Raw genomic sequence first — 19,582 nt, 5'->3', positions numbered from 1 at the left:
TGTGTTCTGTAGGGTTGATAGAGAAGGGGGTTATGTTTTCCAGTGATTCCCAGGGATGGAAGCACGCAGTTAGACTAATAAAGGCTTTTGGTTTGTATTGCTTTGTCTTACGTTTAATAGTTTTAAAAGTCATTTTACTTTGAGTGTAATGGTGCCTAAATTAAAGCAAATCATCTTTCCCCTTCTGGTTTTCTTTTTCACTGGAGCCTTTAGGAGTTTAATCTTTCCCCAGAGGAGTGCTGCGTGCATGGCATGTTGCCATGCCCCTTCTCATGGCAAGAAGACTGATGTACGTGTGACCATGGTGGTGACTGAACTACACTGGTGGCAGGAAGGAGTGCTTTGCTTCTGCAGGGATGCTCCATAGCTGCCTGTAAGGAGGGGTGGCTCCAGGTGTTGGAGGCCTGGGCAGCTGAGGCTGGAAGTCAGCACCTGCCTCTGCCAAAAAAATCTCAGCATTTTATTGCTGAGATTTAACGCTTATTCTAAGCACTTTATTGCTCCTGCTTAAGTGGTTTCTAAGGCTCAATCTTTCACAGTTTGCAAAGTTCAAAATTTTTAAATTTATTTTCACTTTCCCCCATCTCTGATTGGTTGGAGTGTGTTACTGAATATAAAGATACAGGATTCAATCTGTAGATGAGATTAAAAGAAAGTTTATCTTAAACATTTTATGCTAGTAGGCTGCCTGGAGTTAACCTCAGACAATTGCAAAATACTAGTAGTTTGAAAGTTTATAGTCTGTAAAGTATTCTTGAAAGCAATCCTGTATATTTGGATAAAAAACAAGCTGCCTGAACTGAGCAAATTTTGATAAATAAGGTTTTAATCATGTACACTACACACAAAAGCAAGACTAGTGTGTGTGGTAAGTGAATGATGGTATCTAGCATTGAACAAGTACTACTACAATAAAAGCCTACATAGGATGAACAAAGATGATTTGCAAATAGTGCTGTTTTCAAAACTGAAACATACAAAACCCGATAAAACTATTCTCAACATATTTGTTAAAATCTTGCTTTCCCTGATTTCTGCTGAAAAACCTTGAGCAGTTTGTCTTTCAGGGAACATTGTCCTTTTAGGAATCTTGCCCACAAATACTGTTTTTATTTAAATAGCCTAGTTACTGCAGTACTTGATGTGAAGCTGCCACCATCACTAAAGTCTACTTACATGAAGTAAAATAAGGCTTGTAACAACACCCACCCAGAGACCACCCAGCCAAAAGCTCTCTTCCCCAAAACACTCTCCTTGAACCCCAGAGTATTTCTTTGTTGTGGATTCATCTTTAAATAAAGGGTAGCAAGTAGGGCACTTATATCATGTAGGTGCTGCAAGCTCATTTGTTATCAGCTGCTCTTCTCTCCAAGTGGGATCTCTGAGAGCTGAAAAGCAAGCAAAATCATAGAGTGTTGCAAGCTTGGTAAGAAAGTTATCTGTGTTGACTGGGTGAGGAAGTCCAGAAAGTTTATTTGGTTTATGATGGGGGAGGGGAGAAGATTTGGATGCTTTCCTAACCATAGTATGGTTGTACTTTAATTTTTTTTAGACATGCACACACATCCATGCAGAGAATCCCCATCTGAATGATCTTCTAAGTCCTGGGAATGGGGAGGATGTGGGCTACAGAGCTATGCTAGTTGCAGGTCAGATCATCCCAGGGCTGACATCAGGGTTTATGTTTGGAAAGCCTTCCTTCTCCACCCATGCTCCAAGTTGGAGAGCTAGTGGATCTGGAAGCGGTGTGGTTGTATTAGCAAGGTGGCTGATCTAAGACAGTCTGTCAGCAAACTTGACTAGATTGACATCCAGAGCAGCTGGCATTGATAATTATTAAATAGAATGCATCTACATACATTCTAATACAAGAATAAAACTTCTTTTTTTTTTAATTTTAGTCCTCTTTACTGTGGATTTCCATCCCATCCCAAGTTTACCTAACCCAGGTGAAAGTCATTTCTAATGATTTTTTTAGTGTCCAACAGTTGTGGAGTTGAGCGAAAATAAACATGCAATGTATCTCTAACTTGCTTCAGATGTTCCTGAACATTTAAATATGTACTAGGAAAAGAAAGACTAGCAGTCAACTGGCAGCATCCTGTTAAATTGGATAGTACAGTGTTTCACAATGGCAATATTAAATGCTGGGTTCAGGTGATAGAGGAAACTGGGTATCTTGCTTGTGCAGTCAGGAATTGAGATTTTGAAATGAGAATAAACACAGGTCACTTAATCTGGTAACTTTAATTTTTGATACTAATCCAGCTTCATAAACCAGTTCAGAACAAGATTTTGTGTTTACCAGAAACAACAAACCTTATGAGATAAGGAAGCAGCTGCAAGGCTCCTGTTCAGGATGCATTGATACCACAGTGTGATCTCCATAAAAGGTGTTATTTACACAGTTCTTCCATAGGGCTCCAAGCATGACTGAGTACTGGAATTTGTCAAAAGTGACCAGAAAGAGGGGAAAGACGCTGTAAAACACATTGTTTCTGTAGGAGCTGCAGAGCTGTCTGAAACTGTTATAAAAAGAACCTTCAACATAATGTGTATCATAATTAATGTAGATGTTTTCTTTTTAAATTAGATGCAACAGTTGGAATTAGCACAGATGCAACAAAGAGAAGCCAACCTCACAGCTTTGGCAGCCATTGGACCAAGGAAGAAAAGAACATTGGATTCATCAAACATTGGATCTGGGCTTGAGGTACAGGTGTGGTTTGCAATGACTTGCATGGTCTTACATCTTCATACTGAGCTACATTTATCTTTCCCTGTGGGGAGAAGTGAGAATGCTCTCACACAAAATGGTTTGATGCATCCTATAAGAAACCTAATTTGTGTGTTAGGTGCTTGAAAAGATTGTTTCTAGTAAATTTGATGGGAGTGTGTAACTGTCTGTTAAAGGAAGGACTGTGCATAAGAGCGCTGTGTGTAATGGACTGAATGACATGATGACTCAGAGAAATTCCCATCTATGGTGGAGGGGTAAACCAAGCTGTTGTGGCCTTTCCACAGTGGGTAGTTGTCATGCCCCCTCAGTTGAATTGAAAGTGCCTGGTTTGGATGGCTTTTGAAATGGCTCTTAATTGGACATTTGACTGTGGACATTTATCCAGGCACAATGCATAGGGAGTCTTCTCAAATATTCTGTGAGCTCTCCTTGGCTGGGTTCTCCCAAAAAGCAATAAATAGGTCAGTAAAGCTAGACCATTCACTTCCTGCAATAAGCCAAATTGTTGTCTGTGGCTCATGCTGAATACTGAAAGTGCTTTTAACAAATCTTTTCTGAGCAAATCTCTTAATGTGCTGAAGAGTAACTGTTCCCGGTACGTGGGAAGCTTTTGTGGCTGCAGAAGTCCTTTCTGAGGATACTGACAGCTGAGTTCTGTTAAAGGTCATCATCTTTGCTGGAGATGGGAGAAATCAGTGTTACGCCAGTTTTGCCCCTCTATCATGAGTCCTCGGTATTGCTCAAGTGAAAGGCTGGTTGGCCTGACATAATCACATTGAGCAGGAGCCTGGACAGTAACTCTTGTGTGGAGGCAGTGGTGGTACAGTTGTCCTGTCTGACAAACCTTAAGTCTTTCTCATTTTTGTTGTCTGGGAAGCTTAAATAGATGGTAGAATTGAAAACAGTCTGTCATTTTGCATAGCGGAGACTGGGAGGACCTTGAGTTATTTGCAGTGTGGCTGAGACAGTAGTGGTATCTGTCATGTAGTTTTTTCTTCATCTAGACTGTGACAAGAGGCCTTGCTAAGCAGGTGAGATAGTCTTGTTTCAGTGAATTTTTAACTTATTTTTTCCCTGACATGGATGCAGAATTAGATCTTTGAATACTCCCTGTTAACCACAAGTGAAAGGAAGCAATCTGTCTCTAAACAAGCTGCAGAAAGCGGCGTTCACAGATTTTGAGAAGCTTTTCTTCTCTTCTTTGAAGTTTTTTAATGCACTTTCACATGAAGCTAAGTGTATGGTTAATTTTTTTTTATAATACCACTGGAAAAACTTGAAAAAATCAGTCTAGCACAGGAGCAGTTTTCCCCATCCTTTTGTCATCTTCCCCCAAGCTTCTATCAGGTAACTATTCCTGTTCTTCCTAGTGGTTTTCTGTAATTATTGCCGGATTTGTTTCTGAATATTTAACAAGTCTGCCTGTTAAGTACTTTTCAGTTATTTCTCATCATCTGTGGTATGTCTGCTTTATTAAAAGCTTCATGAGATTATGTCAAAGTGAGACAGATAACAGTGTTGCTGTTGAAAGCTGGTGATCCATTATTTACTTTGCCACTTTAAAAGAATGTGGACGTGACACACCTAAAGCTGACCATAAGCCTTGATAACATTCCATTGTCACAAGTTTACCTGCTGTATTTTAAGCAGCTGCTCATATAGGTTGCCATACTAGACTGATTTGTAAGGGCAGTAGGTGAAACTAATCCTGACAGTGAAACTATTTTTGTTTCTTGCATGCAAGCTTGCATTCCAGTGCCTAGTTCTTATGCTTCATGCTACTGGAAAGCATTTCTCTGCAGACCATTTGTTTTTTTCTATTCTGTGAAAAATAGGATAGCAATCCTTGAGAAGGATGTTTAGATTTAAATGTTTTTAAGTGTCCCAATATATCTGAGCAGGATTTATGAAAGGCTTAAGACTTCTCATGTAGAATTAAGAATGGTTTTGACAAACACTCTCTAGTTCAAGAAGCAGAACATTTGTAAGACATTCATGATAACATGGCAAAACATCCTGAGCAGTAAACAACATTCCATTCTTCAGAGATGAAAGGAGGTCTTTGAAACTGAAAGCAAATACAATATGGCCTTAGGCGGATACACATTTGGGCATCTTTAAAATCATCTTTTTGGGCAACCTGTCTGAGAATAACTTAAACAGGCAGGATGCGATTTCTCATTTCAAATTGCAAATACTGACAAAATACAGACACATTATTCTCAGATAACCTTAAATGTCAGATCTTCTAGACTGTGAAATGGCAAACAAATCTGTGCATAATACTCCTGTGACTACTTATGATTATTATTATTGTTATTTTTAAAGCCTAATAACGTGGTAGACAGGTACGATAGAAGAAGTTATTCCTAAATATGAATGATATTTAACATTATTGAATGAAATCACTGATGCTAACCGGATTCATATTTTTAACTATGACTTCAACTTTTGTTGGATGCTGTTCTTTGTACAATTGTGTCTCCTATGGCCATATCAGCTCTGTACAGCTTCTTTTTATGGTTGCCTCCTGCAATAATTAAAGGAAAGGAATTGTTTCAAGCAATTATTGACGCAAACTGAAGCCCTAAGGTATTTGGGCAGACAGAGAAGAAATAATCTGTTACAGTATGTATTTAAAAAAATGAAACTCTGTAAGCAAATTTATCGTATATTTGCCTTTCTTTATTCAGTACCAAAACGTAATGGACACTGGGAAAGTTCAGTTTAGCAGACTGGGTTGGTTGGATCTGCTATCTACTGTTGCAGTAAATGTGAAGGGCTCAAACCAGCATTTTAAGTAGCATGGTATGCTAACTTATCCACAAATGAGTATATGTGTTTAACTGGGATGATTCTTCAGCCCAAGGTTTTCTATTTCTCCATACTCCAGCACTGGGCTTTGCTCCTCTTCTGAAAAGTCATTTTCCCAAAATAGTTGAGCACTGATTCCTGCACGTTCATCTTATTTTGATGTCTGAAATTGTGCTTTACTTGGTCTTTCGAAGTCTTCCATTTTAATGTGGTAACTAGAACATGTGATGACACAAGCATGTGCTTTCCAGCCAGAATCCTGCTTGCCAGCAGCCTCATCACCTCATAGTGTAACAAGTACAGAAGGAGGCTCTTGTCCAGAGGAGTGCCTGACAACTAATTTGGACCTAAAAGCAATATAAAAAGAATAATCTATATATTGCCATGATTGCTTATGTATCTCTAAAGTTGAAATAGCAGTAGGGACAAGTCCATGATGGTCATGGAATGAAAAAATAAGGCTAATGCTCTAGGCCTAATTTAAAAAAAAAAAAGAAAGAAAAGGCATCAGTATAATGGGAATTCTTTTTCCTTTCTTGTTGGAAACACTAGTTTGGGTAGTTTTGCATGTTCTCTTCACTGCAACTTAACATTTGAATGGTATTGTTCAGAAAGAGTAATTTGAGAAAACCCTGGTAAGAAAATCCCTCTATTGTGAAAATGTGTTAATTGGTGCTACTTGTAATCCAGAGGTGGCAATATCTTCAACTCTCTCATTCTTATCCCTCTGGACACTTCTGGATACAATGAAGAAGAGAGGCCTTTGGATTTGATTTATTTGTGCCTTGGGGTTTGTGCATTTGTTACCCACCTCTCCTCCTCCCCTCGTTTGAGGGCATGTGGTAAACAGTAATGAATTAAAGGGTAGGAAGAATTGAAAACTAACTCATCTTGGGAAGGGAGGACACTTCTAAAACAAATGAGAAAAAAGTAAACTTGAAACCACAGACTCATTTTCCCAATTCTTTGTTCTGTTTCATAGCTTTTACTGGTTGGCAACATGCCCCATAATGTTTTCAATGCTGATAAATAGTCAAGGATTTTTTTTTATTAAGTTTTACTGCTTTTCTGTTGACAAAGCCATTTTGGAAACAGCTTTGTCTCATTCCCACTGTAACTGGAATCTTGGAAACTTGAACACTACAATTCCAAATCCTTAAACTTTCTTTCCTTCTATTCAGAGGTGTCTTGTGTGCAAGGTCATCTTTGGCCTTGAACCGAGAGCCGTGTATTTGTGCAGAATCATGCAACAAGGGGTAAGAAAGTCTACAGACATTTCTGAAAGCAGACTCAGAAGACCAGCTGTTACACTTACGGTCGTCATCTGAATACTGTGGTTGGCCCCTTCTTCTACTTTGTGTAGGGAAACTTAGTAGGGTACTTGTAGTTTTGTGTAATTTTGGGGGGTAGACTGCTTGCTTTGCATTACTTTTCTGGCTCCATGATAACACATTAAGTACTTAGAAGTGATGCAGTCTCTCCTGCCCCTGCTATTGGTGCTGAGTTCTTCACTTGCTTTCTTCTGGATTGATTCCACTGACTGACTCAGAGGTGTACATCTCATGTCTTTTCCTTCTTTTTGCCAGATCTAATGGCAAATGAAATTCCTCCTTCCAGATACTGCTTGTGTCTGTTCTGTCCCCTGCCAAGACTGGCTGCTCTGTTAGTAAGTGTGGGGTCTTGCCTGTGGGTCACAAGTAGTCTGGCTTTGCTGTGGAAACTTAAACTACTGCAAGTAGTTGCTACATAAGTAAATCATGGAGCTGATATGCTGTGGTCAGTGCAGAGCCATTTAAATACTTCCTTTCTGTCAAACTCCTAGCCCTGGCCAACATACTTAAAATAATGTGATACTTCCAGGGTTGTGCACATCTAATACAGCAGTCCACACTTGCATTCTCCTTCTGCAAAGAAGTTTGGCAAGCAGAAATGGGAGAAATGCCTTGTTTACCACAGTGGTCATTGTTCCATTTTTAGTATTGACTGTGGGTGGAGGAAATGAGCTTGTCATCTTCTCTTGTGTCTGCCACATCTGATCATTGTTAGCAGAACTTAAGCTTACCCTTCTTGCTTTACAATTTTGGGATGCTGGTTTGCATGTTGATTAAACATATTCTGTACACGATGCTTTTTTAAGCTTTGGAAATATTCTTTAGATTGACTGAGGAAGAACTAAGCCTTTGAGCAACAAGTCCTTTCTGCAGAATGGAAGTAAACCCAGCTCTTCCAAGTGACTGGGGAAGAGGCATGATTTGTGTTTTCTGGTGTGTGACAATCCAGTGGCACCTTTTTTTTTTCTTTTTTTTTTTGCATTTCCAGGAGAAGTTTATGCTCTTGTAAGTTGTAACTGTAGAAGCTACTGCTACTTTTTGGCCATAAGCTCTTCTGATGAGGGAAGATATTAGCACAATTCATCCGCTTCAGTATTGGTATTAAGGACATGACTAAGGGTGAATTTAAAGGCATGAATTGGTTCTGTAGCAAATGATAGCTCCCTGTGCAGTGAGGCCACTGCCTGGTCTTTGGCATAGGTACATGATAATCTGCTAAAGTATTTTCTTAGAAGCTGCATAAAATTAATCTAAAAGCAATCACTTAAAATTGGGCTACCTATATAGAAGTAGGTGTTCATAACCAGGCTACAAAATCTGTTTCTACACTTCAGTGGTTTCCCTCACTTTCTCTGTGTCTCTTTCTGTCTGTCACCCCTTCTCCTAGCCCATAGGTATTAAGTGATACTGGAGGGTGAGGGTTTTTTGTATTTTGCATATGCTTAATGTATGCAGACTCTTGATTTCAATTTCTGGTTCTTATTTAAGCTCTTGGACAACTGAAGTGTCTATGACATGGTCATACCTTTGCGGAAGAAGGGAGCTAAAAGTTAACTGCAATTATAAAATGTCTTAAGCATCTTAGTTATCTGTTTCAAGACCTAACAAAGCACAGCTCTGTCAGTTAAAGAGTTTCAGTTTCTGTGCTGAATTTCCTGGCTCCTGTCAGTCTGGGCCATAGACTTCATCTGAATTTTTCCCTCATGTAAATAGGCAAAAATATTCTCAACTGCCATTCACACACTTCAGAAATACAGTGCATTGGCCCATATCGTGCCTTCTCTGTGCTAGAGATGAACTTATTCTTCTTATATGTGAAAGATATCTGCAATTTAAATGACTAATTGCATTGTAGCTTTAGGCTGAACATATTGGTAACACACAAATGTTGATGACATGTGAAGGGTCAAGAGATTTATAATTTAGTTGACAATACATTGCTTAAAATGATGTGGCAAAGAGCCAGGAAATTTCAGCTTAATAATTGTCTATTAACTAACATGACATATTTCTATAGGATTCATTACCTCCAGGTACAGATTAAGCATCTGATGTACCCATACGAAGTGACACACGTACATGAATCTTGGGCATAATAGTGAATAAACTGACATTGCATTCACAGTAATTTGTTTCAATATGTAAAACACGTTGTTGCCTACATTTGAAAGAACTTGTAGGAATGTTGCAATGAAATCTGAAGAAAAATGTGGAATTGAATGGAGTTTTCTATCATATAGACCTGACAGCTCTGTGAGGCTTTTTTGTAAGCAGCAGATAATATAATAAATACATGTTTGTTTTCAGCTGCACAAGAAGCAGGCTGGATATAGAGATCTGAGTCTTTCAGCCTTTGGCTTGAGCTACCCTAATGGTCTATAAGGTTAAAGAAAAATAAAATCCCCAGACCCCAACCTAACACAACCAACTTTATTTCAAAAAAATAATTGTAAAAATATTGAATCATGTAGTATTTTAATGTTGTGAATGTGGGAGTATTCCTGTCAGACCGAAGTTTGTTAGAATAGGCAGTATCAGTAGGCTGGCTTCCCACCAAACTGCTATCAACTTCTTTCACTTTGTTTTCTCTGGCCTAGATTAGGCACCTGTGTGTATGAGCAAAAATGTCACAGTTTTGATAGGGTCTTTCTCCCTTGGCTCCTGGAGGAGACTCAGTTAAGTGCTTGAACACAACGGGTTAATGGGTTTTTTTAACCCTTGCTTCCTCCTATGAAGCAGGAACGTGTTCTGTGTTTTACAGCTGGGAAACCAAGTACAGCATACACTAGATATCACTGACCTCAGTGTGACCACACGTGACAAAAATGGGGGTTGAACATGGATGCTTTTGCTTCAATTCACTAGGTGCTCTTAGCACCTTTCAGCAACCTCTCTGCTGCACACAGCTGTCATTTTTCAGTGTTTGAAGATATCATTGAAAAGTGTCTCATGACTTTGCTTCCTTCTGCTGGTGGTATTTTTATAATGTGCAGCAGAACTGCAATAACAGTTTGCTCTCTTGGGATCTTTGCTCTGGGACTGTGATGTGTTTATGCCACACCAAAACTTGAAATGAGAACTCTTGGCTTGACTTTTAACATTTGACTGAACACTTTTCTCCCTGAAGTGTCTCCTTCCCAAGAGTTTAAAATTTCAAAATTTGGTTGGTGGGGAGTCATTGAATTTGGGAAGGGAGCATGTACTCCACCAGGAACAGCTCACTGAACCAGACTGGAATGTGGTGGGGAGGAAGATGTCTGCAGACCTGTCTGAGCTTTGTGTCAGGCCTGTAGAACAGCTCTGAGCAGTTCTGAAATCCTTGTTGGTATCCATGATCCAAACCTGCAGATGCCAAGCTCCAGGTACCCTGCAGACTAGAAGGAAGGGGGTAGTGGTGGCTCTGTATTAACTTCACTCTTGCCAGTTTCAGAGAATTGGTATTTAATTCTCCATCCAGCCACTGGAGAGAGCTCTAGAGATCCTTGAACAGGTGTCCAGAGCAAGCTCTGAACGAAACTGGCTGTTCAACAGCTTGGGACTACAGCAGGAGCACCACGATGTGTTCTTCTGCCAAGATCAGTGAGTGTAAGTGATCTTTGTCAGGTGTGTGTAAAAGGCTCTAAGGGTGACAGTGTGCTGCTGTGGAAAAGTTGCTGATTGGGCTCAATTCTGAGGATAGTTCAAAAGCAGAACTGCTGCTGTTGTGACTTCCTGGGGCTGATTTTAAGCCATTTGTGGTCACAGTACTAAGAAGGGTGGTTTACAGTGGTGCAGTTACACTGCTGTAGTGCCTTACCTGGCTTACAAACAGGGTCTGTCAGCTGTGATACCCAGGCTGACTGGTAGAATCTGCACTGGCTGTTGGCCCTCCTGGGCTGTACGTCTCTGTGCCATTTCCCTTTTGGAAGGAAGGCAGCATGGTGAGGGTTCACTGAAAGGCAGGAACCTCAAGGTTACAAAACAAACAAAAAAAAAAGTGTGAGAAAAAAAGTTGCTAGTTGGAGCACTAATAATTAGATGTTGCAGAAGGGGGATGCAGGCTGATTGCAGTTACCTTTGCTAGAATTGATTCTACAGGGATGCATTTTCTGTTTTCTTACCTTTGTATGTGTCTGTGACCTGGTTGAAAAGCAACACTTTTCCCCTAGAAATAGACAAAGCTGTCTTGAGGTCTGCTGAAGACTAGCAGTGAAGAATCCCCCAAAACAGCAAGACACAAGTGGTTGCTCCCAAATGGGAGGAGCATAAAAGAGATGTCTGGGAGCAAGGAGCAGGCTGGTGTTTTTCAGGTCTCAAAAGCTTTTGAGGAAGGGGTATGTGAGATCTAAAGGAGAGGATTATTGATTTGCCTAGGGTCAGACAAGGTTGACTTCCTGCCCAACAGGAATTGGCTCAAGTGGAGCAGCAGAGGACCCTCCCCTAAAGTGTCCCTTGAAAGCTTGAGTTGGGCATGTCTTAAGTAAAGTCTTGGACATTAACAGAGGCATCTGTGATGGTTCTTTGGGGTGGACAGATCTTGGACCACTGCTTGGTCCAAGTTCCAAAACAAAACCAGGAAAAAACAGTGTTTCAGTACAGCGGTGGAAGACAATAGTTAACAGGAGACAGTGCTCACCACTGTATAAATTCACTTAAAAGTGGTTTCCCCAGCATGGTCCCTATCTGGACTGGAATGACCTGGGCTGTCTGTTTGCTTCTTTAATTTTAAGTCATCACATACTTTGATAGAAGGACACTTTCTTTTAATTTGTGGTAGGAGCTGTTGGTTGTAAAAGAGCTCCCTGCCCCCTGAAATGCTGTGCTCGGTAGCTTTGATAAGCGAGAGTGATGCTATGGGAAACTTAAAACTGAATGGCTGTCTTAGTAAACAAGGGCCCAGGATAAGCTCTGACTTTGGATGTGGTATTGCAGCATAATATCGCTTTATGCCTCTGCACTGGGCATGATGGGTAAGAATTTAAGGATAAACAAATCCATAACTCTGGCTCAAACTCAGGCAGCTTGGTGCTTGTGCCCTGTTGTAGCATCTTGCAGCTACAACAGCTTCCAAAGCGGGCTGGGGGATTTGTGCCGTCTGTCTCCTTTCTGTAAGAGTGAACAGGATTGAGGTGGCTTTGTTTGGTGTCTTTTTAAACGTAAGACTTCTAGTCTAATGACTTATTTAGAGAGAAAATACTTTCACCTCAATAAAGTTCTTTGAATTATAAAGGACATTGCTGTTGGGTTACTGAAAACCCTTGGGGTTTGTTTCATTTATAACATTGCCTCGGGCCTTCTGCTGCATCCTGTTGGACTGACCTCCTTTTCAACCCGTGCTGGCAGCTGCATTGCAGAGCTCTCTTTTCCCTGGATCCTTCAGGGTTGTCATATGACAAACTTGAACTGTGACCCTTTTGTGTCTTCCCAGGACAGCAGTGCCCTCTGTGCAATGTGGCCAGCAGTCTTCCCCACGCACGCATTTGTTCCAAGTCATTTAACAAACTGAAAGTTTCAAATGATGGCATTTCATAGTGTTTAATAGTATTGACAGTAAAGCAAATGAAATGGTGCTGAATACCCTGCATGCTGCTTGTAAAAAATACAGCTTCCATTTCTGCAGCGTGCCCTGGGTTTTCTGTGCCTAGCATGAGCTCTCTGGTGAATCTCTTTATATTTTTAATAAATTTCAATGCTTCCACCCTAACAACAGTAGCATTTATTGCTATATGTAGTCCAGCACTGGTAGTCATTTCTAATATATGGGGGGGTTTAAACAGATTTCTCTAAGCAAAGTGGGCAAAGTCATTTTGCTGAAGTCTTGCAGAGAGTGTTAGGGTAAGAATTGATATAGTTAACACTGCATCCAAGCAACACCATCTCCAAGTGGTGTTGATGCTGGCAGGCATTGCCTTGCTGAAGTTACAGAGACTGAGCACTCGTATTTGTACAAATTACATTCATTACCAAGAACCCTCCAGTAGTGATAGGAGACTGGCTGTGCAGCACAGATTGGCTCCAAGATAAGTAGCCAGTCTATTGAGCTGCTGTTGGTAATCTTCCTCTTCCCTACCCCTAATAATAAATCTTGAGGCATTTTGGAAAGTGCAGGGGTTGCTCATTCCAGTAGCTTGAATGTAAAATTACTAAATATCATCATCTCCTACCAACTGTATTTTTATAACCAAGCAAGGCAGCTGACTGATAGGATAGGCTCTGATAGTGTTCTGAATATCTGGATGCTTTCACTGAGTATTTGTTGCCCCCTTAAAGGATAGAGCACAGAGGATGGCTGGAATGAGAGTTTCTTCTGGCCATGTTCCAAAGCTAGGGTGCGCTCATAGTTGACAGTTTTCCACATGAAAAGATGGAAACCTCTTCCAAGATGGAGACGGAGATGGAGCAAGCGTAGTAAGAGCTGTGCACAACCCGAGGCTCTGCATAGGTACTGTGTTAGTATCTTCTTTGTAGTTGGCTGATCCTTTCTCAGTGCAAGTCTGTGTAGCAGACTTCAGGGAAATGGCAGTTATCTACCTTACCATATTAATATAATTTTAAGGGAAGAAAGAACTTTGTGGTTGCTTTGACCGAAATAAACCACCAGCTGGCAAGCGCTTGCTTTGTCTTTTTCAGTATCTAATGTGCAAGGATTTTTGGATTGCTGGTTTTTCATGTGGAAAGCTGAATATCAGTGGGCTAGTTTTATACAAGTAGGCAGTATAATTCAACCATTTAAGTTAAAACTTGTTTACATGAAATTCTAATGTTTCTGATGGGTTTTTCTTCCTCTCTCCTCCATTTAGGGTTTGACTGGCAATGGAATTGCTGGATCATCACGTTTTAGCCTTACGAAGCAGATGCTCTGTCCAAGAGTAACCCGTGTTTGTCTCAGGGACTTGATATTCTGCATGGAACAAGAGAGGGAGATGAAGCATTCTCTGCACTTGTACCGTGCTCTTCTGAAGTGATTTGAATCTTGCATTTCACCGTGCTGTCTACTGCCAAAGAAAACACTGAAGCATTGTTGCACTGTCTTGAAATTCCAGTTTCTGGAAAATGATCCGTTGTAAGGATAACTCTTTGTTTACAGATAAACATTTTTATTAAATACCTAACTTAGCACCTGTAAGGTTTGTAATAATACTTGGCTTAAATCAGTTTGTCAACCAGTGAAAACACCGAGCTGCACAAATAAGCACCTATCTGCTTACATTTAACTGTCTTACAAGCTCTGAGGGCTTGATAAGTGTCCCTAGTTTATGTATGTCACTCGCTTGAGTACTCCAGAGTCTGCAACATCTGTTCCATGTGTAGTGCCACCTTCCAACCCAATCTTGTTTAGGGAAAAAAATACCACTATAATGGTACAGCATAGCATGGCAACTGTATTTAATCATGAACCAGCAGCCAGTAAACATGCTAATGTATTGCCTGTCTGACTCAACATCATCTTAAATTTTCTGGGTTTAGAATTAGTACTGGATGCTCATTTGTGGAGATCAAAGTAGCAAGCAAAAGGAATGAGGGGTCCTTTCTACCCCACACTTTGCCTCAATTGCCCTCAGCCTTTCCTCTGAGAAAGTGACTGAGGGAAGGAGGACAAATAAGTCATTCTTGTGATTGAAGTACATCACACTGTGTAGTTATGGCATACTTGGATGGTCATGGAAAATTTGAAGTTACTAAAAATACAAGGAGTAAAAGATCCTAAAAAGGGAGGATAAACAGAAGAAACAGTTATATCTTTTTATCAAAAAATAGCATTGAACTTGAGCATAGGTGTGGAAAGATACTAAAAAAACCTCTTCTGACTACAAAAAAGGGAAAAGTTGAGATGCATTGAAACTCTGGAGCTGAAGACTCTCCTTGGAGAGGAGCAGTGTTTGCAAAGCACAGGATTCACTGCTTTAGAATATTGTTTTAATACTTTAGTGTGTTGTAACAGGGAAGCTTCTCAAATAGAACGTATTTAGACAGTTGCTTTGTTTCCATTCAGTGAGAAGGAGGATGCTGGATTATAAAGACTGTTAGAATAGAGTCAAAGATATCTACTTGCTGGTAAAGACTGGCTTGTGGTGGAAGGAAAGCCCTCTGGGTCACCCTCCTCCCCAGCCTCCAAACATGTTGCCTTCCATGACACAGCGCTGTATATCATGGCTATTTCCCAGAACTGGTGGTGATGCCTTAAGTTTTAGCTTTCATATTTTTCAGAGTCTGCATTAGTATGTAACTCTGAACTTCATGTAAAGTGTTCCTCACAGTTTAGTTAGGCAAAACAATCCTTTTTCAGCCTGAGAACCAAGGACACTGTTGCAGCTTCAGACTTCAAGAAGTATAAACAACAGTGAACTGAGGAGAGCAGTCTGGGAAGATGGAATTTCATAACCTGAAGCTGTAATTGAAGAATTAACCCCAAATATGTAAAACGTACAAAAGTGTGAAAGCTCGTGACCACTTGTCCATCTTGGGTCCATCTTGGGCAGAGCCACAGCCAGGCTCTTATACTGCCCAAGGTGTATCCTTTGAAGGCTTTTGATAAATACCTGCTTTATTCCTTTCACTCTGTCTAGCCTCTGTTCCAGGTAGCCTCTCTAGGCACCAGTGCACCAGTGGGAAAGGCACTGACTGCATTCACAGAATCACAGAATATCCTGAGTTGGAAGGGAACCCCCAAGGATCAAGTCCAACTCTTCAGTGAACGGCCTGCACAGGATTGAACACAGAACATTATTAGCACCATGCTCTAACCAACCATTGAATGACTTTCTGCTGAATTTCTTTTCTTTGAAAGAACAAGCTTCCTATGGTTACTTGGCATTCTGCTTCAAAACTTGAAGCAACTATTCACACAGCTATTCTGCACTGTCAGAACCACTGCAGATGGTTACCAAATTCACAAAGTTGTGAATCAGTTATGTTGGTTTTTGTTGGAACAGTAATAAGAAAATCCAGTAAATGAATGGTGTAAATTATTTATATATGTATATTTAGCATATATATATATAAGCAGTACTTTGACTAGTTTGCAAGATATTGATGGCATCGGGCAAATTTGTTTTGTATAATTAAATGCTTAGCTTTACTTTTTATGTAAAGTGCAGCATTTTCCATATTTGTGTACTGTTATCCTATTGATCAGATGTTAAAAATTATTTTAAATACTGCATTAATTATTTTATTAAAAATAATAAATTGGTAACTTTGTTTGCTGATGTGAGAGGTTCAGCATCTGAATCCGTCGGCACCATGACTAATGGTGTGACTTGGAGAGCGAGTCCCAGCTGTCTGCCCATTGCAGGAGCTGACACGGTTACCTCACGTGACATATTAACTATGAACATCTCTGTTTGAAGGGCTTTTAAACAGAAGTAGGTGACAGAGAAAAGCATTGCTGAAAGGGAGGGGTGGGCAGGGAGAAAAAGCAACGTCTCATGTCTGATTTCCTTCTCTCAGTCAGCACAGAGACTGTGTTGTGGGGTTTTTGTTAACAGCTGGGCAGAGGTGAGAGCTTTGCACATGTTCTGAGAAGCCAAAGCATGAACTGTGTCAGACTTCAGCAATGTGCTGTGGAAGCACTGTCCTAAATTTTAAACAACTCACAATTAAGTGCAGACTGGAGAACCACAAAGAGTGTCTGTATATTGCACTTCCTCTTTCTCTGGAAACCAGTGCAATACTGAAGTGCAATATGTTGGAGAAAGTAATTGGTAAATAGATACATCTAAAGGATTAGGGATTATTCAGGTGTCTTTATGGCCTGCCTGTGATGCAGATCACATGTTTTTATTGCTGCTAGGGCAAGTTGTCTCACCAGTAGATTCTCCCTGTGTGCTCTCTTCCCCCGTGTGTCATGTCCAAACTCAGCCCACTCTCAAAAGACCTCTCAAATTCAAAAATTTTAGACTGTAAGGAGTAGCAGATGTTTCAAAAAGGTTTTTCAGCAAGTCCTTAGGCCTAATTTCAGACAAGGACAGCTTTGTCCTTGGTGCAAAAACTGAAAATACTTGTTTCCTTGCCAAGGGTTCATCCTGCCTCCCATTTGAGCTCAGCTTTGCTGAGAAAAGTGTCCTCTAAAGTGGCATTTAGGAGATACCTGGGCTTTGCTCAGCCACATCAGGAATTAAAGGAGACATCACCAGGGGTCCACTTCCATGCTTCTCCCACTTTCCCTGCCCTTTATGGGAATACTGAAATCCCAGTCATAAGGTGATGAGGACAAAACCTGCTCTCATGCTCTCTTGCCTTTTAGTTCTCAGTGTGCTCATGTTCAAGCTTGGGAACCTAGGGGAACTGTGTGCCACTGATGCTGGGAGGGCTCTAAAGCTTACTCCAGCCCCTTCTTTCCAGCTGGCCTGGTACCCTAGTGGCTGATGCACTGAGCTGGCTGGGCAACTACTCCTGCCACTGAAGTGCTCATCCTTCAGAAAAAAGGGTATACAGCTGTGGGGGGAAGCTGTTTTTGCTTGCTCTTCTCTAGTGTCTCAGCAGCATTCTATGCCAATTTTTGTGTGTTACTTTGTGACAAAAGGGGGCCTGTACTGTTTCTCCTCTAACTGCTGGTTTTTCCTTTTATTGCCATTTTCAAGTCTTAGCACTGAATCCAGCCCTTTGCACTGTCTTTTACTCCAGCTTTTCCCTTCTCCCCATGGGAAAGCCTAGCTGGAGTGCACTAACACACCCTGCAGCTTTGTTCGAGGTTTAATGAGGAAGGTAGCAGGGGATCCTGAGACATTGCTGGATGATTCCTCAAAGCCATTGCACTCTCTTGGACACTTTGACACAAGTAGCTTAAGGCTACTGTTTGCATCAAGTTGTTCTAGGCCCCCTCTCTTTGTAGGCACCTGTGTCCTGCCATGTGAGTGCACTGTGCTGAGCAAAAGTGCTGTCAGCTGTTCTCCAGGTTCATCTCTTTGCTCTGTTCTTTGCTTTCCTCTTCATTTGTAATCACTGGGGTGAAGAGAGAAAGACTAAAGCAAGTGAGGATGTCCTGAAGGGGCAGACAGTCCAAGTGATTGGACTTGGTGATACAGGCTTGTTCCCAGCAGCTTTTCAAATGAGTGCTGCTGGGTTTCTGAGGCCAAGCGCTGCACGCTCTTCCCTGTGCACGTAGCACATGATGTCTGCGCATGCTCTGAAAGCTGTATGTAGCCATTGTTTTCCCAGGTCCCACGGCTGTAGCTCTGGAAATAACTACAATCTGTAGTGAGAGCTTTACTCCTTTGAGGGGTGCAAAGCTGAGTACCAAGACTGAAGAGCACAGCACACCTGTCTGTTTTGCCACTTTGGGTTCTGGGCTCATTACCACATGGCAGTGGCTTTTCCCTCCCTCATTGGATACAAAGGCCTTGTCTGCAGGCCACAATGCCAGTGTTTCACTTGGTGCAAGCCTTCTGTAACCTAGTCGAGCACCCCATTTGGCTTTGTAACACTGAAGGAATAAGCAATGCACTCCATCTTTTCCTTTCAGATGTATCAGCCCTTGTTCCTATGGCCTCTTCTTTCCTCTTCTATTACAGGCATGAGCTGGTCACTGACTGCCTGCTCTGTAGCTGTTCTGGCATGTTAGCTGGTAACTTTGCCACCCAGTCTCTCCTCATGAACCCGTGCTTCACAGTTCCCCTCTGAGGAGCCTGGTTTTGAAAGGGTTTTTTGCTGTGAAGAAGGGAGGAAAAGAAGGCTTTTCATCCTGGACTTTAATGGTTATTCTGGAGTGGAAGGAGATGGTGGCACAGGTCAGCTCACAGCCCTGAGGCTGCTACTTTCTGCAATGGGAAGATCCTTGCAGGAAGTTGGTGTTTCCACCATTAAGACCTACTTCAGTCAAAGGTTTTCTACAAGGTCCTTATAGCAGTAGGTACCTCCCATCTTCCAAGGGATGTTTCCCTGGCAGAGCCATCCAAAGATCCTGCTGGACACCCTATCAGAGATGGTCATCCATTCTCTTCCCCAACCCATCTCTCAGTCCCACAGCTCTTCCATGTGTCTCATTGTCCGCCTGTGTCTGTCTCAGAACTAGCAAAGGGTACAGAGCCTGTTTTTTGTGGTTCAGGTGGACACTGAGGGGTGTCGGGACCCACACTGAGGTCCCAGAGGTGACCAGCATGTGCTTCACCGGAGTTCTGCCCGTTTGCAGTGTCACTGAAGGACTACCTCCCCTGGGGCTGCGCCCTGGTGGGAGAGAGCAAAGGTGGGGTCTTCTGCATAGGTACTGCTAAGGCATGAAGCCCATCTTAGCAGCTTGGCATGCCACGCTCTCGCTCCACAGGCTTTGTTTGATAACTGCTCTGCAGTTATCAGTAAGCAGTTACTGTCTCTACCAGATCACAGGGAATAGTATTTTTAAATCTATTTGAAATGAAAAATTATCTGACAGATCATATCTATCTGTTTTTGAGCGCTAATTCATAATTACATGTAGTTCCCCAAGCTTCTTGAGATATTTGCTCTTCCACTTTGAAGTGTTTAGTGTGACGGGGTTTATTATTTACAGTTATTTTAAGGTGTTTCTTATTTCTGTTCTTAGAAGCTGGAAGGGAGGATAGAAGTATTTTTTCAAGTAATTATGTGTGAATATCCATCTACTCTGTGTGTATAAGGATGGCTGAGTAACTTCTAAAAAGAAATACTCTACTTTATGTAAAGACTGAGTTATAACAGCTCCCAGGTGTGAAACTTTAGCAACAAGGAGAGACGGAGGAAGGAGATGATAAATTATCTTCTT

At 41.3% G+C, this 19,582-nt stretch overlaps 1 protein-coding gene across 1 annotated transcript in view; it reads left to right on the top strand.

Annotated features, from left to right (window-relative positions):
* Positions 1-16,020, top strand: part of TAF4B (TATA-box binding protein associated factor 4b) — a 73,299-nt gene extending 57,279 nt beyond the window's left edge. Inside the window, exons 14-15 of the mRNA XM_063395151.1 lie at positions 2,594-2,713; positions 13,665-16,020. Of these exons, the coding sequence (XP_063251221.1) occupies positions 2,594-2,713; positions 13,665-13,829 (285 nt within the window). The 3' untranslated portion in view covers positions 13,830-16,020. The remainder of the gene's footprint in view (positions 1-2,593; positions 2,714-13,664) is intronic.
* Positions 16,021-19,582: the final 3,562 nt, after the last annotated feature.

The sequence above is a fragment of the Prinia subflava genome, chromosome 1 (assembly GCF_021018805.1).
Source record: "Prinia subflava isolate CZ2003 ecotype Zambia chromosome 1, Cam_Psub_1.2, whole genome shotgun sequence".
NCBI lineage: Eukaryota > Metazoa > Chordata > Aves > Passeriformes > Cisticolidae > Prinia > Prinia subflava.
Note: the sequence above shows the minus strand (reverse complement) of the source record. Positions and strands in the feature narration are given on the sequence as shown.